At 43.6% G+C, this 24371-nt stretch overlaps 1 protein-coding gene across 6 annotated transcripts in view; it reads left to right on the forward strand.

The window, feature by feature from the left end:
* The window catches only part of LOC141095453 (ATP-dependent translocase ABCB1-like), a 724951-nt gene that overhangs the window by 650251 nt on the left and 50329 nt on the right, over nt 1-24371 (forward strand). For 5 of the 6 annotated variants that reach the window (XM_073581452.1, XM_073581451.1, XM_073581456.1 and 2 more), the window contains 2 exons: nt 13476-13682; nt 13770-13916. In XM_073581452.1, coding sequence (XP_073437553.1) covers nt 13476-13682; nt 13770-13916 — 354 coding nt within the window. Of the gene's footprint in view, nt 1-13475; nt 13683-13769; nt 13917-16155; nt 17678-24371 lie in introns of those variants that run through there. The other variant, XM_073581455.1, reaches the window with a different exon arrangement.

Here is a 24371-nt window from a genome sequence, read left to right on the forward strand (position 1 = left end):
TTCCTCCCCTGCCCAGGAGATGTGGTATGCTCTGTACATGGTCAGCCAAATGATTCACTGCGCCTGCACGGAATTCGCTTAATAAGTGCTTACATATGTGTAGATAAGCAATTTATGTTATTTCAGTGGAAATTCAGAATATACCATTTCAGAAAACGTTCATATATGAGTTTTTAGAATTATAAGAGAATATTATAATGTTTCGTATCATTTCTCAAAAACCTTACGTGATAAGAAAAATCTGAAGTCATTTCTGAAATCAGCATGAAAAAATCTATCAGGAATAGAGTTGAGCGACTTTGCCTTTTTTCAGGTTGAGTCGGGTTTCATGAAACCCGACTTTAGCAAAAGTCGGGTCGAACGAAATCGGCCGATTATCGCAAAAAGTCGAAGGCCGACTGAAACACGAAACCTATTGCAAGTCAATGGGGAAGAAAAGTCGGCAGTGAGTGGAGGACAGGAAACACATCTACAGTGCCCATTTTAATGCCAAAAACATCAATTCTTATTACTTAAGCTTGTCAACCTTAATTTACTTTATAATAATTGTTAGGCATTGAAAACTGGGGGTTATTTGGCTAAAGTTGTGGTGGGGTAGGGCTGGCTCCAGATTTTCGTGGGCCCAGGGCCAAAGAGTGTCACTGGGCTCCTTTAACACATGCCACAATTCAGGATCCTCTGATACGGCAGAGAAATAGCGGTATAGTACAATGAAAAATACTTCACTTCTTACGTCACATGACTGATATCCATTTTAAATTCTCCAATAGCTCCAAAAACGGACAGTATATTACTCCATACAGTATTATGGCCACCGCATAGTGCGTAATACAGAGTAATGAGGCCCATATATTTCTCCATACAGAATCATTGGTCCCATATAATGTTCCATACAGTATATGACGAGCTCCACATAATGCTACAGTATATGTTGGTCCCCAGGATGAAGCTCCACTGTCCTATGGGCCCAAATAATGCTCCATATATAATTGTCCCCATTTCTAATGCTCCAGTGTATAATGGGCCCTGTAAATGCTGCTCCAGTGTCTGATGTCGACCTTTGGAATGCTCCAGTGTATGGTGGGCCCCATATATCATTCTCCAGAGTATAGTGCTCCCCAAAAATTGCTCCCAACCTATAAAACAATTAAATAAGTCTCCTCGCTAGGGAATCCCTGTACTAGTCTGGACTCCTCGTCGTCCCCATCTTCCAGCTCTCTGCACTTGGACCGTGTAGGCAGAGGGCGCACAGACGTGATGTCATCGTGCTCTCTGACCAGAATGTCACTGTCAGGAAATGTGGAAGACATCACGGCGGTGGAGCAGGGTGAGGTAAGTATTTCAACTTTGCAAGTGCTGTGATCCTGAGCAAGCGGGGGGGGCCCACTCGTTGGCGTCGGCACTGGCACAGGGCCCCTCATAGTACGGTGGTGTGTCTGACGGCGGGTGGGCCCTCCCGGCCCTCCCACAGGCAGAGACACTTTTGAGTACTATTAGGGGCCCTGCGCCAGTGCCATCGCCCATGAGTATGCCCCCCCACCTGCTCAAGGAACCTGCACTTTCATCTGCATCTTCCTCTTTGTCACCGTGTAAGGTGGTACAGTATGCGGGAAGGGGAAGCTGAGTTTCATCAGGGTCAGATTCTGGCTGTGTAGATTGCGAGGGGAATGTAGTGGTCTGGGTCAATGTACCAGCAGAATCATCTAGCAGTGACTGGGCATCAGTGCACTTGTGGCGCCCCCAGGAGTACAGTCGCCACAGTGGCATTACCTTCCTCCTAGGGAGTGTGATGTCATGCTTGGGAGCAACAAAGGATCTCTCTAGCAGTTAAACCAACACACAAAACAGTACCCACTCCAGGCCAGCAGGGAGAGCTCTGAACCTGACTGCAGAGGAGCTGCTCTCTGTGGTCGGGAGGAGGGAAGTTAGGGCAGTCTGTGAAGGGAAGGGGAAGTGTGTGGATGTGAGAAGGGGAGCTGGAGGATGAGCAGAGTTAAGACTCACTCCTAGCTGGAGTGCATGGTCCGGATTCCGGTCTCTGAGTTTGTAGGGACACTGATGGTCCTGCAGCAGAAACCGGAGGAAGTAGCAGCTGTAAATGGTCTGTTCCCAACTAAGGCTCGGAGGCCCCAGCAGCGACTTGTGTGAGCCAGAAGGAAAAGGCTACAGCTGCCTGCCATACGAGAAAGTTTCAAAAGAGAGTCAACAGGGGGAACTTCAGTGAGCTCAGTACTGCGAGTACCTCAGATAAGCACTAGAACGGAGGCCGCACTACCTATCTGCAGAGACAGAATTCCTAATTTGCTTCCAGGCTGACCAACTCCTTCTCCATCTGTACTTTGGGTCCTGTACGGCACTTACCAAGTATAGGTAAAGGAACTGCACGATTGTGTCTGTCATCTTTCTCCTGTGCCTGGCGCACGGCTCTGCTACATCCTGCACTGCACACCATCTACCAACTCTTTCATCTGCCCTGCAACTACGGCCCTACCTGTGCAGGGCTTCTACATCTTAGCTGCACCACAACATCTGTCCCAGAGAAGCGACACTGCAGCGCTGGTCAATCTGATCAGAAACCATAGGTGGCGTCACGTATCATTCACCTATAAACGTTATTCACCCCTTTGCATGGACGCCCGTGCCCACGGACCGGGTCACCATCACCGTGACACATCCCTCTGAGACACCGGCCTGATACCGATTAACCCCACTGCCCTGGCTGGCCACCCACACTCGATGTCAGATTCATCTTGGACTGGGGAATTCACGATTTGACTTGATAACCCAGGCATGGTATGTGGGAAAGAGCTACATGGACTAATGTGAAGTGTGGCCTGCTGCATCATTCACTTTTGGTGGGGGTGAAGGACACAAGGAAAGGGATTCTTCCTGACCAGGAGCCAGCACTTGACGACTCAGTGCTTGCATTTTTTGAAACTTCAGATGAGGAGGGCATATTTGCTGGAGTCTGTTTTGGCAATGTAAGCCAAAACCAGTTCCTGATGCTCCGGCTTTAAAAGCGGTTAACCTACTCCAAGAAAAGGTAGCCTTCCAGGCGTTCCGGAGCCAGACCATGATGCAGGCTCAACACCTCCTGCCTTAGCTGCTATTGTGCTTTTGCCACTACCTGCAGATGCACCACCACCATCAGTACCAGCTGGTCCCCCCACGTCCGTGGCCTCATCCACCATACTTCCAAATTTTGGAGAAAATGTACCCAAAATAACATCAGATATATGGTACTGTATCAGAAGCGTACAGCTCTATACAGTCAAAGGATAATTGTCAATCTCCCTATATATTTCATGAGTCACACAGAGACACTCACAGGCTCAGTATGGATTAGACAAGAATATAAAAAGTAGAAAAAGGGTACAGTATCATCAGATACCAGGTATATATAGTATAGTTCAAACATTAAAAATCTCCGTGTATATATCTGTAGTCCGACAAAGACACTCACAGCCTCAGTATGGATTAGACAAGAATCTAAAAAGTAGAAAAAGGGTAATGTATTCGAAGCGTACACCAGTATATACTGTTGGGGTATTTTTCAAACTTCATATATATTTCAGTCTCAGTAAGACAGTCCAGACTCTCCGCAAGAGGAAACGAGACGGATACAAGTACAGACGGAAAGTCGAGTGATTGCAGAAATTTGGGAATTACTAATCACGGGAAAAACTCCCAGGAGAATTCTCAGAGGCGATGCTGACCCTCAATTACTTTGTCTGTGGAGACAGCAAAAACAGTTCTTGTGAAGAAAGGTTTGCTATATCGCAGCACCGTGGATCCTATCACCGTTACTCATCTCCATCAAATTGTGATCACAGGGAGAGATGAAGACATTGTCCTCACTGCTTATCATGATCTGTCAGGCAACTTTGGAGTGCAAAAGACAGAAGCCACAGGCCGTAGGCGATTCTATTGGATTGGCATGAGAGGACACATTTAAAAACGTGGGCAGGAATGTCACACGTCTGTGAGTTGGAAAACCGTGAAAGTTGATGATAAACCACCACTGCATCTCATTGTGAGTCGACATCCATAACAAATGGAAGCCATTGATCATCTGAAGATAGAGCCCAGCAGGACAGGGCATAGCTACGTCTTAACCATCATCTATCAGTTCACCAAATTTGTATTGGCAGTCCCAGTGAAGGATTTAACAGCCCAGACTACACAGCGGTGTAGCAGGGAGAGGTAAGTATTGCAAGTGCTGGGGCCCTGAGCAAGCCAGGGGGGGATGCCTGTGTGTCTGACGGCGGGTGTGCACCCCCACTGTCAGAGACACTTGATTGTACTATGAGGGACCCTGTGCCAGTGCCGCCGCCCAAGAGTGGGCCCACCCACCTGTCCAGGTCAACGGCACTCGCACGGGTGCGTGCGCCAGGTGGTGACCCCGGCCCTGGGGGGGGGGGCAGACCAGTTAGGGAGGTTGAAAAAAATGGCATATGTTGATGTTGGACGTTCAGCAGCTGAAAATGGAGGGATTGGAAAAATCCGAGGAAGAGGAGGACAAAAGCGATCCATTTTTCGGGCAACCTACGTGTCAGCAGGGGAAGGTGGGACAAAATCCTTTGAAACCCATGCTTGGTTCATTTTAATGAAGGTTAGATCATCAACATTTTGGGTCGACAGACGTGTCCTTTTTTCTGTCAGGATTGATCCAGCAGCACTGAAGACTCTTTTGGATAGCACACTAGCAGCAGGTCAAGCGAGCTCCTGTAAGGCATATTGTGCCAATTCAGGCCAGGTGTCCAGTTTACAGGCCCAATAGTCAAAGGGGAATGACCTGTGAGGGAGGACATCAATATGGGAGGAGAAGTAGTTTGTAACCATAGTTGACAACTGCTGTCTCCTGTCACTTTCAATCGATGCAGTATTACCAGTCGTGTGAGTGGTACTTGAAAAATCAGTCCACAACATGGTCATGAAACCCCTGTGTCCAACGCCACTTTGGCTGTGTGCACCACGAACACCTCTTCCATGTTGCCCCCTACGGCTCGTGGGAGAACCATCACCGCCGCTGTGTGCTGGGAATGCCTCAAACAAACGGTTTACCAGAGTTGCTTGTTTGTTAGCCAATATTAGCTCTAGGTTCTCCTGTGGCATGATGTTTTGGAATTTGCCTTTATAGCATAGATCCAGGATGCTGGCCAACCAGTAGTCGTCATCGTGCATCATTTTGGCAATGCGGGGGTCCCTTTTTAGGATCTGCAAGGCATAATCACACATGTGGGCCAATGTTCCAGGTGTCAATGATGCACTGCGAGTGCTGTGTGGAGGAGCACTTTCTGGCAGATCAACATCCCTCCAGTTGCGCACAAACCCTGTACCTGACCTTGCCACGCCAACATTTTCTCTTGCCCCCTGAGAAGCATCCTCCTCCCCTAAATAATCATCCCCATCATCCTCCTCCTCCTCCTCCTCCACCTTTTCCTGGAGAGTTCCCTTAGCAGGCAATGGCTGACTGTCATCAAGGCTTCCCTCCTCCTCTTCCTCCTCAGCTGCAGACGCCTGCTCCTTGATGTGCGTCAAAGTTTGCATGAGCAGGCGCATAAGTGGGATGCTCATGCTTATGATGGCGTCGTCTGCGCTTACCAGCCGTGAGCATTCCTCAAAACACTGAAGGACTTTACAGAGGTCTTTCAGCTTTGACCACTGCACACCAGACAACTCCATGTCTGCCTTCAAACTGCCTGTATCCTCCCACAAATACATTACAGCCTGCCTCTGTTCACACAACCTTTGAACCATGTGCAGGGTGGAGTTCCACCTTGTTGCAACGTCGATAATTAGGCGGTGCTTGGGGCTTGGGAAGGTGGAGCAATCACTGCAGCTTCTGCATACGACTGGAGTGTACGGGCGACTGGCGGATGTGCGACCACAGTCTTCGCACCTTATGGAGCAGGGCTGTTAACTCTGGATAATTATTGAGGAAGCACTGCACCACCAGGTTCAAGGTGTGAGCCAGGCAAGGTATGTGTCTGAGTTTTGAAAGGGCTATGGCTGCCACAAAATTATGGCCGTTATCACTAACTTCCTTGCCTGCCTCAAGATGTAGCCTGCCCAGCCATGACTCAGTTTGTCGCTGCAAGTAGTCGGCCAGTAGCTCCGCGGTGTGTCTGTTGTCGCCCAAACACATAATCTTCAACACAGCCTGCTGACGCTTACCACTAGCTGTTCAATAGTGGGTCACCTCATGTGCAACACTGGCAGCTGTGGAAGGAGTGCTCGTGCGACTGCGCTCTGTGTAAGAGCTTTCGCTTCTGGAGGAGGAGGAGGAGGAAGAGGGTCAAATGCCTACAGCCAACTGTTTCCTATACCGTGGGCTAGGCAGCACTGATCCACCACCGCTGTCCCCTGTGGACCCTGCATCCACCACATTAACCCAGTGCGCAGTGATGGACACATAACGGCCCTGGCCATGCCTACTGGACCATGCATCTGTTGTGAGGTACACCTTTCCACTCACTGATTGCTTGAGTGCATGGACAATGCAGTCTTTCACATGCAGGTGGAGGGCTGGGATGGCTTTTCAAGAAAAGAAGTGCCGACTGGGTAGGTCATAGCGTGGTACTGCGTAGGCCATGAGCTCGCAGAAAGCTTCGCTTTCAACCAACCGGTAGGGCATCATCTCTAACGAGATTAGTTTGGCAATGTGGGCATTCAAACACTGTGTACGCGGATGAGAGGATGAGTACTTTCTTGTCTTACTGAGAGTCTCTGGTAGGGTGAGCTGGACTTGAGAGCTGCATATGGTGGAACTAGCGGTGAACATGGTGAACTGAGAGAGGTTTGGTGATGGTGTTGGTGGTCTTGCTGATGGCCTAGATTAAGTCTTTCATAGCAATAACATTGTGATTCCCTGACTGCTTTGGCCTTGCGTCGACACCTCAACATTTGCTGCTGGTGGTGTGCTATCCGGTGGGCTTACAGTGGGGGAAGCGATGTAGCGTTGCTGACTACCCTCATTCGAAGCAGGTGCACATGTGATACGTGAGGTTTGGTAGTCTGTCCACGCTTGCAAGTGCATGGTGGTTAAATGTCTAAGCATGCAACTGGTATTCAAATTTCTCAGATTTTTCCCTCGGCTAAAGGTCTTTGCGCACTTTTTACAGATAACCTTTGCCTGATCATTAGGATTTTGTTCAAAAAAGTGCCACACTGCACTCTTCCTACTATGGAAGACATTTTGAGGCCTTGCACGCTGTGCTAATTTGACCGTCTGGCCAAGCTGTCCTGCAACTCTTTGGGTTTTTGTAAACCGTTTTTGGACTGCTACAGGCCTGCCAGATAACAGCTGTTGCGATGTTGATGCCTGGTGCGGATCCTCCTCCTCCTCTTCTGAGCTATTGGCAGCGGCACCCTCTTCCCCCAATGGATGCCAATCTGGGTCAACAACTGGGTCATCCATCACCTCCTCTTCAATTTCATGTGCTCCTTCCTCTGTGTCACCGTGTAAGGTGGTATAGTATGCGGGAAGGGGCACCTGAGTTTCATCAGGGTCAGATTCTGGCTCAGTACACTGCGAGGACAATGCAGTGCTCTAAGTGAATGTACCAGCAGAAAAATCTAGCAGTGGCTGTGCATCAGTGCACTCCATGTCAGATTCATCTTGGACTGGGGAATCCACGATTTGACTTGATAACCCAGGCATGGTATGTGAAAAGAGCTCCATGGAGTAATCTGTAGTGTGGCCTGCCGCATCCTTCACTTTTGGTAGGGGTGAAGGACACAAGGAAAGGTGTTGTTCCTGACCTTGAGCCTCCACTGATGACTCAGTGCTTTTATTTTTTGAAACTTCAGAAGAGGAGGCGATAGAGCTGGAGGCTGTGTCAGCAATGTAAGCCAAACTTGTTCCTGAAGCTCCGGCTTTAAAAGCGGTTTACCTACTCCCAGAAAAGGGAGCCTATGAGGTCTTGTGGAGCCAGACGATGATGCATGCTCAACACCTCCTGCCTTAGATGCTATTGTGCTTTTGCCACTACCAGCAGAAGCACCCCCACCCCCACCACCATCAGTACCAGCTGGCAACCCCCCCACACTTTCACGGCCTCTTCCACCATACATCCTCATTTTTGGAAAAATGTACCCAAAATACCACCAGCTATATGGTACTGTAAAACAAGGTACAAGGTGTATATAGTATTGGGGAGAATTGGAAGCTCCCTAGAGATTTTAGGAGACTGAACTATTATCTCAGACCCACTATAGATTACACCTCAATTTAACAGGCTGAAATTGGATGGTATATGACAAGGTGGAGGGTGTATATAGTATTGATGAGAATTTGGATCTCACTAGAGATTTTAGGAGGCTGACATTGATGCTCTCTGTCCAAGTATGGACGCAGGCAGCCTAATAAGCAGGACTGCTGCACACAAAAGGGTGGAAAAATGAACGATTGGTAACTGTGCAGAAAAGAGGAAGAAAAGTATTTTTGCTTTTAAAAAAGCAGTTTGCACAGCAGTGTACAAACAGCAATGCAGCTATCAGGGAGCCTTATAAGGCAGCCTAATAACCAACAGAACTGATGCACAAAAATATAGCCTCCCCTGTCACTGCACACAAACTGTTGTGTTGTAAGTGGAAATCGCTAACAGCAGAAGCAGTTTTTTGGTTCTTCCCTGCCTAACGCTCTCCCTTATTCAGAATCAGCAGCAGCAACCTCTCCCTAATGCTAAGATTGGCAGAAGATGGCGGTCGGCATGCACGCCCTTTTATAGCCCCTGTGACAGCACACAAAGCCAGCCAATCACTTGCATGCCCTTTTCAAAGATGGTGGTGACCGATGCCTATGTCATCGCGTTGCCCACAGTATGCATCCTCCATCATTGGATGAAAAAGGGCACTGGAAGCCTCATTTGAAACGCGACTTTGGCGCTCTGGTCGCCGACCTCGTGGCCGACCTCACGCTATGGTCGGGTTTCGTTTCATGAAACCCGACTTCAGCGAAAGTCGCCAACTTTTGAATGTCACCGACCCATTTCGCTCAACTCTAATCAGGAACACTCAAAATTGTCTGAGGGACTAAACCTTGGTAACACAGTGTAATCTGTACGTAAAAAAGAATACCAACTCACCAAAACTCTGGTGGTGTTAAAGCGTGGATCTCTTGGGACCAAACGTAGAAAATCAATGAAGAAAAATCCAGCTTCAAAAAAATTGCAAACTTTATTCAGACATAAAATTTTAAAATTTCCACATCACGATTTTCCAAGGCAACGCAAAAGCTATATTGTTTATCAAGCTACATATGCCAAGCTCCCATAATGCATTTACTGTGTATGTCAATGCACCAATAATCATCATGATAATCCGTAACATGCCATAGTAGTTGCCGGGCATTATTGGGAGGTCTGCGCCGCAACGCAAAATTACATTGCCTGCTTTCTATTGCTTCAGCAATGTGGGAAATGGTGCATGGCAAGCTTTTTTTTTTGTTTGCAAACCTCAAATCAAATTTAGAAATGTTCAAATTTGCATGAAATAGCAAATTTTATACTCTAGGGATAGATCTGCTCATCTCTGGCTTTAATTATTTTGTAAGTTCAGTAGCCAGTAAAAGTGACATTTTCTGTTGAATTTGGAGAAACCAAATGTTATATTCAATGTGTTAACCAATATAAATTGGTCTTGCTTGACTGATTGCCAGCACTAAAAGGTTTGTACATTTTGTTTGCAAACCTAAATTGCATTGAGAAATGACTGATTTTAATTAAGAATATTTTTATTTGAGTGGTCATTAGGAACAATTCTCTCTCAGCTGTATGCTAAGAAAATAAAAGTTAAATAATACCATACTCTGCAGAAAGGTATATCTGTAATTGAGTTTGTTGACCTTTCCTTAATTATATCCTTCTCTTTGTCATTCAAATATTTTTTTTCTTTTTTATTACTGATGTCAGGCTTCATTTTTATGTAATTTTTACAGTTGTGGCCAAAAGTATTGACACCCCTGCAATTCTGTAAGATAATACTCAGTTTCTTCCTGAAAATGATTGCAAACACAAATTCTTTGGTATTATTATCTTCATTTAATTTGTCTTAAATGAAAAAACACAAAAAGAATTGTCCTGAAGCCAAATTGGATATAATTCCACACCAAACATAAAAAAGAGGGTGGACAAAAGTATTGACACTGTTCGAAAAATCATGTGATGCTTCTCTAACTTGTGTAATTAACAGCACCTGTAACTTACCTGTGGCACCTAACAGGTGTTGACAATAACTAAATCACACTTGCAGCCAGTTGACATGCATTAAAGTTGACTCAACCTCTGTCCTGTGTCCTTGTGTGTACCACATTGAGCATGGAGAAAAGAAAGAAGACCAAAGAACTGTCTGAGGACTTGAGAAACCAAATTGTGAGGAAGCATGAGCAATCTCAAGGCTACAAGTCCATCTCCAAAGACCTGAATGTTTCGGTGACTACCGTGCGCATTGTCATCAAGAAGTTTAAAGCCCATGGCACTGTGGCTAACCTCCCTAGATGTGGATGGAAAAGAAAAATTGACAAGAGATTTCAACGCAAGATTGTGCGGATGTTGGGTAAAGAACCTCGACTAACATCCAAACAAGTTCAAACTGCCCTGCAGTTCGAGGATACAACAGTGTCAACCCGTACTATCCGTCGGTGTCTGAATGAAAAGGGACTGTATGGTAGGAGACCCAGGAAGACCCCACTTCTTACCCTGAAACATAAAAAAGCCAGGCTGTAGTTTGCCAAAACTTACCTGAAAAATCCTAAAACGTTTTGGAAGAATGTTCTCTGGTCAGATGAGAAAAAAGTAGAGCTTTTTGGGCAAAGGCATCAACATAGAGTTTGTAGGAGAAAAAAGAGGCATTCAAAGAAAAGAACACGGTCCCTACAGTCAAACATGGCGGAGGTTCCCTGATGTTTTGGGGTTGCTTTGCTGCCTCTGGTACTGGACTGCTTGACCGTGTGCATGGCATTATGAAGTCAGAAGGCTACCAACAAATTTTGCAGCATAATGTAGGGCCCAGTGTGAGAAAGCTGGGTCTCCCTCAGAGGTCATGGGTCTTCCAGCAGGACAATGACCCAAAACACACTTCAAAAAGCACTAGAAAATGGTTTGAGAGAAAGCACTGGAGACTTCTAAGATAGCCAGCAATGAGTCCAGACCTGAATCCCATAGAACACCTGTGGAGAGATCTAAAAATGGCAGTTTGGAGAAGGCACCCTTCAAATATCAGGGACCTGGAGCAGTTTGCCAAAGAAGAATGGTCTAAAATTCCAGCAGAGCATTGTAAGAAACTCATTGATGGTTACCGGAAGTGGTTGGTCCCAGTTATTTTGGCTAAAGGTTGTGCAACCAAGTGTTAGACTGAGGGTGCCAATACGTTTGTCTGGCCCATTTTTGGAGTTTTGTGTGAAATGATCAATGTTTTGCTTTTTGCTTCATTCTCATTTGTGTTTTTTCATTTAACCCCTTAATGTCTAATGACGGACACAGTCCGTCATCAGACATGTCCCCTGCTTTGATGAGGGCTCCGGCGTTGAGCCCGCATCAAAGCCGGGACATGTCAGCTGTTATGAATAGCTGACATGTGCCCGCAATAGGCGTGAGCGGAATCGCCATCCGCCCGCGCCTATTAACTAGTTAAAATGCCGCTGTCAAAGCTGACAGCGGGCATTTAAATAGCATTTCCGGCCTCCGGGCCGGAAATGACCTCATCGCCGACCCCTGTCACGTGATCGGGGTCGGCGTCATGTTGCCTGGACAACCAGAGGTCTCTATGAGACCTCTATGGTTGTTCCAGGCATATGGCTTTCAGCGCCACCCGGTGGTCGGCACTGAAAGCACAGCAGTAAATCTGCTACATATGGGTGATCTGCTCATCGCCCATATGTAGCAGAGCCGATCGGGTTGCGCAAGCTTCTAGCCTCCTATGGAGGCTATTGAAGCATGCCAAAAGTAAAAAAAAAAATGTTTAAAAATAAAAAAAAATTAAAAAAACCTAAAAGTTCAAATCACCCTCCTTTCGCCCCAATCAAAATAAAACAGTAAAAAAAAAATCCCACACACATATATTAGGTATCGCCGAGTTCAGAATCGCCCAATCTATCAATAAAAAAAAGCCTTAACCCAATCGCTAAACGGCGTAGCGAGAAAAAAATTCAAAACGCCAGAATTATGTTTTTTTGGTCACCAAGACATTGCATTAAAATGCAATAACGGGCGATCAAAAGAACGTATCTGTACAAAAGTGATATCATTAAAATCGTCAGTCCGGCACGGAAAAAATAAGCCCTCTCCCGACCCCAGATCATGAAAAATGGAGACGCTACGTGTCTCGGAAAATTGCGCAATTTTTTTTTTTTTTTTTAGCAAACTTTGGAATTTTTTTTCACCACTTAGATAAAAGAGGACATAGACATGTTTGGTGTCTATGAACTCGCAATGACCTGGAGAATCATAATGGCAGGTCAGATTTAGCATCTAGTGAACCTAACAAAAAAGCCAAGCAAAAAACAAGTGTGGGATTGCACTTTTTTGCAATTTCACCGCACTTGGAATTTTTTTCCCGTTTTCGAGTACATGATATGGTAAAACCAATGATGTCATTTAAAACTACAACTCGTCCCGCAAAAAATAAGCCCTCACATGGCCATTTAAACGGAAAAATAAAAAAGTTATGGCTCTGGAAAGAAGGGGAGGGAAAAATGAAAATGTAAAACCAAAAATACCCCTGGTCGTTAAGGGGTTAAGACAAATTAAATGAAGATTATAATACCAAATAATTTGTGTTTGCAATAATTTTCAGGAAGAAACTGAGTATTATCTGACAGAATTGCAGGGGTGTCAATACTTTTGGCCACAACTGTAAAAATTGCATAAAAATGAAGCCTGACATCAGTAATAAAAAGGAAAAAAAAAAATATTTGAATGACAAAGAGAAGGATATAATTAAGGAAAGGTCAACAAACTCAATTACAGATATACCTTTCTTACTTTTGGCCAAAACTGTATATTTGTAGTTTCTTTTTTTCTTGCTCATATTAAGTTATCTAGGTGTCTGTTTTTGACATTTTTTTCTAAAACAAAAGACCACTAAAGTACATTTTTAATTATGTTTCTTTTATATATCGGATATATGTTGGTTTTTATGTTGCTTTTTTTTTGGGGGGGGCAGGGCAAGAAGCAGCTAATTACTCTGGTAATTATTTTCTTTTTAATTTAAACATGTTTTCTAAACTTTTCTTCATGCTTTTACTTTTTTTTCTTTTTTAACATATTGCCCCCCCCCTCCTGTCTCCCCCATACACCTTGAGGGCACTTCAACATTTAAATTCCTCTTATTGGGGGACAGAAATGCTATATTCTGACAATTGGTTGGAGACTCTAACCAGAATGGCATTTGACAACTTGTTATATTCAGAATTAAAGTTTGTTTAAGCTACCATATGACTATAATCACATATGTATTCACTTGACATGTTTCAGCTTGCTGACGGGATTGACATCAAGACTATTCATTTGAAGCGGTTGAGGAATCAACTTGGCATTGTATCACAGGAACCAATCCTTTTTAACTGCAGTATCAAAGAAAATATTCAGTATGGAGATAACAGTAGATCTGTTCTGGATGAAGAAGTTATAGAGGCAGCAAAAGCAGCCAATATTCACGATTTCATTATGAGTTTACCCAAAGTAATTTATTAATATCACAGTATATATTTCCAAACTACTGGCCCTTGAACTTTTAATTTTAGCCATTTTTGCCTTTTTATATTGTAGGGATATGAAACTTGTGCTGGAGATAAGGGAACTCAAATTTCAGGCGGGCAAAAACAAAGGATAGCCATTGCACGCGCTCTTGTACGAAAACCAAAGGTATTACTCCTGGATGAAGCCACTTCTGCACTTGATACAGAGAGTGAGAAGGTAATAAAACGAGCAATAAAAATTATATATGCCTTTCTAACCAAATTTTTACTGTCCTTATGCATCTAAATGACAAATGAAGCAACTTTGGACATAGCCTTAACTGTGTCATGTCTACAGCCCCTTTGCAGACCTGTGATTCTCCATTGGCATAGACTACAAAAAAATCATCTGCATCATATTTGCTTACATCTGTCCCCTTCTTTTCAGAACATACATAATGTATGATTGCCAGATGTATGGGGGAGATTAAGGTTAAGGTTTGCTTTGGCCGTGATGCCTGTTGCATGGCCAAAGATTGCTAGGGATCCCTGCACATTGCACTGCAATACAACCTTATGGGGTTGCAGTTTATCTTAGAGAGTACGGCAGCCACAATAAGCAAGTTGCCGAAAGTCAAACCTGGTTGGATTTTTTGTAATTTGCTTGTCAAAATTGGAGTGCCATTTGGAGTCCCAAAGTGACCAGTTCATTTGTATTGCAATGCAATGTAGCAGCAACACCTATCGATCTTTGACTGCGCGACAGGTGTCAAGACCAAAGTAACCATATAGCCTAAAGAACATTTGGCTTTCATCACATTTCTCACATAGTCTCAAAGGGATTGTATAATACTGTTAAAGTCATCCTTAAAGGTGATAGCTGGGACTTAGAGTAAAAAAGATGTGCCTAACAGGCAGGTGGTTGGTAACTATCTAGCTGTTGTGCTCGGCGCCGTTCTTCACCGGCACCGAGCAGTCACAGCTGTTTCTGCTGAAGTCATGTCAACAGAGTGGCGGCTTCTTTTCAGCTCTGCTATGTTGACATGGTGACGTGAGAATGCCAACATCATGCTGATTGACAGTCAGATTCCCTCTTCATAACTGAGGGAGCCGGCTGTCAATCAGCATGACGCTGATATTGCTGTCTCATTGACAGAGCAGCCCGGAAGAAGAGCTGCTCTGCTAACAGGGAGCAGCTGAATTGCCGGTGACCGCTCTGTTCTGGCAAACAACGGTGCCGAACACAACAGGCAGGTAGTAAGCAATTACCTCCCTGTTAGTGTTTAGGCACATTTTTTTCTCAAAGTTTCAGTTATCCTCGTTAATCTCTTGTCTTGCCCTACTAGACCCGATTTTTACATATTGTTTCTGATCAGATTGCATCCACTTCCAATGTCATTCTGTTACAATATCTCATTATGTCTTTTCTTGGCTCATATAGAGCAGAATCACTTACATCACGTTCATGGGCTGGTTTTACTTCTGATGCTACTAAGCATGAACTGCTCCCCTTACTGATATACTGTCCAATAGATAATATACAGTGGGGAACATAAGTATTTGGTACACAGCAGATTTTGCAGAATGGAGAGGTCTCTCATTTTTATTGTAGATACACTTCAACTGTGAGAGACAGAATTTTTAAAAAAATCAAGAAAATGACATTATATGATTTTTCATTATTATTTTGTATTTTATTGCATGAAATAAGTATTTGATACAATAGTAAAACAACGTTGAAACTGTTCTGTATGCAGAGCTGTGCACATTAATTATTTTTTGTTTACCTATCTTCTGATGAGTATCAAACGCGCTCTGGTAATTGGTTTTGAGTAAATGACTAATTATTGTAGGCTGGATCCTGGATCTCATACCTCCCATAGACGCCCTGTTATTGATCCTATTGTACGCTTCCATTCCTGCCATCATCATGCCCCTTTTCCTGATCAGTTCATCTAACAACCCGTTGGCCATATTTCTCCAGTAAACCTACACCTTACTAGCAGCAACTGTAGGGAATAGGGCTGTAACGTCCGCCAGCAAGTCTGGGCTGCAGTAAGACAGCACCCCGAGCAACCCCGATACCCATTACCCCTATACAGGGATCTGGATTTACAGCAGAGCCCAGGAGGCGCTGTCTGAATATGAGCAGCGGGCCAGAGCAGGACGGTCACCAGAGAGGGGTTAAAAAACCGGACCAAAAGCGTAGTCAGGAATACGAGTCTTAACCAGGCGGGCAGGAAAGGTACAAAAACGGCAGACAATAGCAGAGTCAAATTCAGGCCAAGGTCAGAGTCATAAACCAGGAGGACGGCAGAGGTACAGAATCGTTAGGCAGTAGCAGAGTCAGAAATCCAGGCAAAGGTCAGAATCAAAGAGAGCAAATAACAACTAGCACACTGGGGAAACCAAGACTATATCTGGCGGCCTGCAAGGCAGGCCCCAAGGTATTTGAAGGATCATGTTATCCCTCACAGGTTCACAGTCTGATGATGTCATTTGGACCGCCCCCAGAACCAGTCCAGATGGTGATGCCTCAACCCTTTCATGACTGACAGAGGAGCGGAGCCTGCACCCACCAGATGCCTGCGCAGGAGCCCCTTCTCTGTCACCACCACCCACGGGGAAACCACGGCGCCTCCTAGTGGCCGAGGCAGGAACAGCCATCCCCGAGTCTGATGGTGACGTGACTGCCCGGCGCCCTCCCAGTGGTTGAGACCGGAACTGCAGTCCCTGTATCTGATGGCGAAGTGACAGTCCGGCACCTCCCAGTGGCTGAGGCAGGAACAGCAGTCCCTGTATTTCACGGCGACGTGACAGTCCAGTGCCTCCCAGTGGCCGAAGCAGGAACAGCAGTCCCTGTGTCTGACGGCGACGTGACAAGGGCGTTCCAACAGCATGGACAATCTTCTAGATTATACAGGCCTTATCCACACTAAAAATATATATTTTTTTATTATGTTACTAATGTGATACAGAAGGGGGATCTCAGTTTGAAATTGTTTTGGGCATCTAGTCAATGTTATACAGGCCTCATCTAAAGGCACCAAAAAAATTCTTGTTGCTAAAGTAATACAGTAGGGGACATCTAATTAAAAAATAGTTTGGCGCATGTCTTCTTTGTCATCCAGCCCTCATTCACACTTAAGCAATTATTTCTTCTGTTACTAACGTAATACAGTAGGGGACACATTACTTAGAAATTGTTTGCAGCATCTAGTCAATGTTATACAGGCATCATTAACGGGCCAAAAAACACTACTCTGTTACTAACGTGATACAATATTGGACATCTCACTTTTAAATTGTTTGGAGCATGTAGTCAATATTATACAGGCCTCATCAACAGGTCCCCCAAAAATTCTTCTAGTACTAATGTCATAGATTAGGGGACATCTCACTTTGAAATTGTTTGGAGCATGTAGTCAATGTTATACAGGCCTCATCCACAGACCCCACAAAATTTTGTCGGTTACTGATGTCATATAGTAGAAGACCTCAAATCTAAAAATTGTTTGGAGCATATCTATCATCCAGCTCTCATCCACACTTACACAATTCTTTCTTCTGTTACTAATGTCATACTGTAGGGAACATCTCACTATGAAATTGTTTAGAACTTGTAGTCAATGTTACACACGCCTCATCCACAGGCCCCTAAAAATGTCATCAGTTACTAACGTCATACTGTAGGGAACATCTCACTTTAAAATTTTTTGGAGCAGATCTTCTTTGTTATACATGCCTCATTGGCACTGAAACAATACTTTCTTCTGTGAGAACCGTGATTCATTACGCTATATTTCACCTCATTTTGTGCAGCTGATATTCAGCTGCCTGCAGAGGTTGTGCAAAGTAAAAAAAAACTAATTTTTAGTTGCTAATAGTGTGCTCCTAGCACACTATCTGAGCAGCATGACTGGGAAAAAGCAGGGTCATGGTGAATGGGGGATTAGGTTTGGTGTTTGAGGTGTATGGGGGGTAGGTGTTAATGTTTCTGAAAGCTCTAGTGAACCAATAATGTGACATTCTATCCAAAGACAACTGACAACTTCTGTTACTGGATGCTGTAGTTTTTACTGTGCTGCATTGTTCTGACATAATTGCAGTCTCTGATATCTTTAGTGGGGCTTCTGTGCTTGCTAATTTGTGGAAATGTAAACAGTCCTGCTTTGGTATCTGCTGGGTTGAATGTATTGGAAGACCTGTCGGTCCCTATTATACTATTTCTACTGTGATGAAATTGATGTCACTTTGTTGGTGTCTGCCAATAAAGTTTTGTAAATGTGTAGACTCCTGGTTGGATCTCCTTCATGTGTATTGCCTGTAGCAGTAAGTCTCCGATATCGTCAGTCCTCCATTCTCTTTGAGTCAACTACCCTTGTTACTATCCTTACATTTTTCTGACAATAGTAAACTATGAAACTGATATGTGTGCCAAATGAGTGTGGCTGAGTATAAATTTCAATTTTTTTCATCATTTATATAGTGCCAACAATTATTCACTTTACAGACATTACTGGCGCTGTCACCATTGGGTCTCACAATCTAAATTTACTATCTGCGTGTCTTTGTAGTGTGTGTAGAAAAATAACTACTGGGAGTAAACACTTTCAAACACAGGTAGAACATGCAAACTCTTTGCAGATGCTGTCGATGGGGTTGGAACACAGGACTCTAGCGCTGCAAGGCTGCTAATGTTTTTACGCTGATGACAGAACATTTATGTGGTTGGAAGACTATTACTGTGATGTTAACTGTATGCCTCACGACTGTCTTTGGGAAAACCACTGTCAAGATTGTCTTCCAGGATGTTTTGATACTGCAGCATGGGTGCATCCCTTTCCGGGGGGAAGAGGCAAATGGCAAAATTTACTTTTGTATTGTGGATAGAACACACTGCTAACCCAGTAGTCGGCACTATTTCGAATCATAACTATACAGGTAACAATCATGCTGCAGATAGTGCTGTAAGAAGGCGATCATGGGTCAGTCTGTTTCATGAGGTCGAACTCCACAGTGTGTTGGTGGCAGCATAACACTTAAGCTTTCTTCCTCCATCCCCTCATGACCACCAAGGACAATATAGATGGAATCATAATCATCTTGATCTTCTAACTTGATCGTCCATCACCTCTTCCTTCTCGTCCTTTTCATGGTCCATCTCCATTTGTTTCTACCATGGCAACTGCCTGTGAGTTGACAGACCTGAACTTATAGATATTGTTAACTCTAAAGGAATCCTCCTCTGCTTCCTCCTCTTCCCCTAGGACCACCACCACCACCTCACCCAGACTATTTAAAGTGTGATTCAGCATGTAGATGACAGTAATAGTGATGCTGATGATGGCATTGACACCACTAACCTTTATAGTAGCCATTAAGAAAACGTGCAGGTGGCTGCAGAGGTCCTTCATCTGTGTCCATTACAATAGATTTTAACTACATGGATATTAACTGGGAAACCGAGACCTTCAAAACCCATAAAGGCAACAGATTTCTGTTAATAACCAAGAAAAAATATCTTTCATAATTGTTGCAGAATCCAACCAGAGGAGCATCACTTTTAGACCTAATACTATCTAATAGACCTGACAGTGTAACAAATCTGCAGGTCGTCGGGCATCTAGGAAATAGCAACCACAATATTGTACAGTTTCATTTGTCTTTCACTAGGGGTACTTGTCAGGGAGTCACAAAAACATTGAACTTTAGGAAGGTAAAGTTTGACCAGCTTAGAGATGCCCTTAATCTTGTTGACTGGGACAATGTCCTCAGAAATAAGAATACAGATAATAGACGGGATTAAGAACATCCAAGCTAGGCACTGTAAATGGTTTATACCTTGTGGGACTAAAAGGACAAGAAATAGGAAAAACCCAATGTGGCTAAACAAAGAAGTAAGAGAGGCAATTAACAGTAAAAAGAAAGCATTTAAACTACTAAAGCAGGATGGCACCATTGAAGCTCTAAAAAACTATAGGAAGACAAAAACTTTATCTAAAAAACTAATTAAAGCTGCCAAAAAGGAAACAGAGAAGCACATTGCTAAGGAGAGAAGGAGAGTAAAACTAATCCCAAACTGTTCTTCAACTATATCAATAGTAAATGAATCAAAAGCGAAAGTGTAGGTCCCTTAAAAAAATTGTTTGGAAAGAATGGTTGTAGATGATGAGGAAAAAGCTAATATATTAAACACCTTCTTCTCCACGGTATCCACAGTGGAAAATAAAATGCTAGGTGAAATGCCGAGAGACAAAGAAAACCCTATATTAAGGGTCACCAATCTAACCCAAGAAGAGGTGCGAAACCAGCTAAATAAGATTAAAATAGATAAATCTCCGGAGAACTAAGTAATGTAATAGACAAACCATTATTTCTTATATTTAGGGACTGTGTTGCGACGGGGTCTGTTGCACAGGACTGGTGCATAGCAAATGTGGTACCAATATTCAAAATGGGCTCTAAAAGTGAACCTGGAAATTATAGGCCAGTAATGTCTAACCTCTATTGTTGGTATAATATTTGAAGGGTTCCTGAGGGATGTTATTCTGGATTATCTCAATGAGAATAACTGTTTAACTCCATATCAGCATGGGTTTATGAGGAATCGCTCCTGTCAAACCAATCTAATCAGTTTTTATGAAGAGTAAAGCTATAGACTGGACCAAAGTGAGTCAATGGACGTGGTATATCTTGATTTTTTCAAAGAGTTTGATACCGTGCCACACAAGAAGTTGGTACACAAAATGAGAATGCTGGGTCTGGGGCAAAATGTGTGTAAATGGGTAAGTAACTGGCTTAGTGATAGAAAGCAGAGGGTGGTTATAAATGGTATATTCTCTAACTGAGTCGCTGTGACCATTGGGGTACCTACCAAACAGGTCGGTGTTGGGACCTATTCTCTTTAACATATTTATTAACGATCTGGTAGAAGGTTTACACAGCAAAATATTGACATTTGAAGATGATACAAAACTATGTAAAGCAGTCAATGCAAGAGAAGATAGTATTCTGCTACAGATGGATCTGGATAAGTTGGAAGCTTGGCCCGAAAGGTGGCAGATGCTGTTTAACAATGATAAATCTAACGTTATACACATGGGAAGAAGGAATCAATATCGCCATTACACACTGAACGGGAAACCACTAGAAAAATCTGACATGGAGCAGGACTTAGGGATCCTAGTTAATGATAAACTTACCTGGAGCAGCCAGTGCCAGGCAGCAGCTGCCAAGGCAAACAGGATCATGGGGTGCATTAAAAGAGGTCTGGATACACATGATGAGAGATTTATACTGCCTCTGTACAAATCCCTGGTTAGACCGCACATGGAGTACTGTGTACAGTTTTGGAAGGATATATTGGAACTAGAGCGACTACAAAGGAGGGCAAAAAAAATAATAAAGGGGATGGGGGATCTACAATACACAGAAATATTAGCAAAATTAGGATTATTTAGTATAGAAAAAAGACGACTGAGGGGTGATCTAATAACCATGTATAAGTATATAAGGGGACAATACAAATATCTCTCCGAGGATCTGTTTATACCAAGGAAGGTGACGGTCACAAGTGGGCATTCTCTGCGTCTGGAAGAGAGAAGGTTTTTCCACCACCGTAGAAGAGGATTCTTTACTGTTAGGGCAGTGAAAATCTGGAATTCCTTGCCTGAGGAGGTGGTGATGGTGAACTCAGTCGAGGGGTTCAAGAGAGGCATGGAAGTCTTCCTGGAGCGTAACAATATTGTATCTTACAGTTATTAGGCTCTTTAGAAGGACATAGGTCTGGGGATTTCTTCTGACGGAATATAGGCTGAACTGGATGGACAAATGTCTTTTTTCGGTCTTGCTAACTACCCACGCCAAAACAAAAAAAGACAAAATGGGGTATCACTGTAACCGTACTGACCCGAAGAAGAAAACTGCTTTATCAATTTTCTCGCACGCGGAACGGCGTAAACGCACCACCCAAAAGAAATTCATGAAGCGCTGGTTTTTGTAAATTCTGCGTCCCAAAAAACAAAATAAAAAGCGATCAAAAAATGTCACGTGCCCGAAAATGGTACCAATAAAAACGTCAACTCGTCCCGCAAAAAATAAGACCTCACATGACTCGGTGGGTCAAAATATGGACAAATTATAGCTCTCAATATGTGGTGATGCAAAAACTATTTTTACAATAAAAGGCGTCTTTTAGCGTGTGACAGCTGCCAAATATAAATACCGCCATAAATAGTAAATCAAACCCCCCGTTATGACCCCCTTAGTTAGGGAAAAATAATAAAATTAACAAAATGTATTTATTTCCATTTTCCCATTAGGGTTAGGGCTAGGGTTAGGGTTAGGGCTAGCGTTAGGGTTAGGGGTGTGTTGGGGTTAGGGTTGGAGTTAGAATTGGGGGTTTCCACTATTTGCGCACATCAGGTGCTCTCCAAACGTAACATGGCGTCTGATCTCAATTCCAGCCAATTCTGCGTTGAAAAAGTCAAATGGTGGTCCTTCCCTTCCAAGCTCTGCCATGCGCCCAAACAGTGTTTTACCCCACATATGGGGTATCAGCCTACTCAGGACAATTTGCAAAACAACTTTTGGGGTCCAATTTCTCCTGTTGCCCTTAGGAAAATAAAAAATTGGGGGCAAAAATATCATTTTTGTGGAAAAAAAATGATTTTTTTATTTTCACGCCTGGGCATTATAAACTTCTGTGAAGCCCTTGGGGGTTCAAAGTGCTCACCACACATCTAGATAAGTTCCTTGGGGGGTCTAGTTTCCAAAATGGTGTCATTTGTCAGGGGATTCCACTGTGTTGGTACATCAGGGGCTTTCCAAACGCGACATGGTGTCCGATCTCAATTCCAGTCAAAATCGTCAAATGGCGCTGCTTCCCTTCCGAGCTCTGCCATGAGCCCAAATAGTGGGCTACCCCCACATATGGGGTATCAGCGTACTCAGGACAAATTGCACAATAACTTTTAGGGTCCTGTTACCCTTGAGAAAATAAAAATTGGGGGTGAAAAGATCATTTTGTGGAAAAAATATGATTTTTTAATTGTACTGCTGTACGTTATAAACTTCTGTGAAGCCCTTGTGGGTTCAAAGTTCTCACCACATATCTAGATAAGTTCCTTGGTGGGTCTAGTTTCCAAAATGGGGTCACTTGTGGGGGGTTTCCACTGTTTAGGTACATCAGGGGCTCTCCAAACGTGACATGGCATCCGATCTGAATTCCAGCCAATTTTGCATTGTAAAAGTCAAATGGCGCTCCATCCCTTCTGAGCTCTGCCATGCGCCGAAACAGTGGTTCCCCCCCACATATCAAGTATCATCGTACTAAGGACAAATTGCACAATAATTTTTGCAGTCCAATTTCTCCTGTTACCCTTGGTAAAATAAAAAAAATTGAACCTGAAGTATTTTTTTTGTGAAAAAAAGTTAAATGTTCATTTTTTTTAAATATTCAAAAAATTCCTGTGAAGCACTTGAAGGGTTAATAAACTCCTTGAATGTGGTTTTGAGCACCTTAAGGGGTGCAGTTTTTAGAATGGTGTCACTTTTGGGTATTTTCTATTATATAGACCCCTCAAAGTGGCTTCAAATGTGATGTGGTCCGTAAAAATAAAATGGTGTTGCAAAAATGAGAAATCACTGGTCAACTTTTAACCCTTATAACTTCCTATCAAAAAAAATTTTGGTTCCAAAATTGTGCTGATGTAAAGTAAATATGTGGGAAATGTTACTTATTAAGTTTTTTGTGTGCCATATCTCTGTGATTTAAGGGCATAAAAATTCAAAGGTTGAAAATTGCAAAATTTTCAAAATTTTCGCCAAATTTCCATTTTTTTCACAAATAAACGCAAGTTATATGAATGAAATTTTACCACTATCATGAAGTACAATATGTCACAAGAAAATCATGTCAGAATCACCAGGATCCATGGAAGCGTTCCAGAGTTATGACCTCATAAAAGGACAGTGGTCAGAATTGTAAAAATTGGCCCGGGAGTTAACGTGCAAACCACCCTTGGTAGTGAAGGGGTTAAATTGCAGTTAACACACTGGCTCTAGTCCACACAGAGAAAGAAAGGAGCGGTAATCCCAGATGCAGCTGGTGAAGAACAGGCTCTGTGCCGGTGCCTGATAAAAAAGGGCTAAGCTGATATACAAAGAAGATTCACTGCGCTATACTGAGATACAAAGGAATCCGATTGTTGGATACTCACTTTATGAAAAGTGATGTGGGGAGGATCTTGCTGTCAGAGATGTTACTCACTGTCAAAAGGTGTTATGAATCCATTGTGTAAAGAAGCTGCTGAATAAATGGTATAGGGTTATATCAGGATCCTGCCAGCGCCGGTGGGCTGCCGCGGCTGAACAGGGTAACTCACCCAGACTACGGGAGGACCCGGGGTCCGATACTGCAGGGAAAGTTCAGACAACAGGACCTGCGAAACTGAAAGTAGTTTAGCAGTACAAGGACCTACGATCATGTGACCACAGGGGGCGTGGCCTAGCATCCTGCTGCAGGATAGGGTTCTACAGGAATCCTGGAGCAAAGGCTAGGAAAACTCAGGTCAGACAAGCGGAAGTCATACACGGGGAGGACGGCGTGGTACCAGAGGGACAAGCAGAGAATAGTCAAAATGTAAGCAATGAATCATACACAGAGATAGCAACGCAGTACAAGGGAGGC

This window comes from Dendrobates tinctorius, unplaced genomic scaffold (assembly GCF_039654945.1).
Source record: "Dendrobates tinctorius isolate UK_male_01 unplaced genomic scaffold, ASM3965494v1 ptg000070l, whole genome shotgun sequence".
NCBI lineage: Eukaryota > Metazoa > Chordata > Amphibia > Anura > Dendrobatidae > Dendrobates > Dendrobates tinctorius.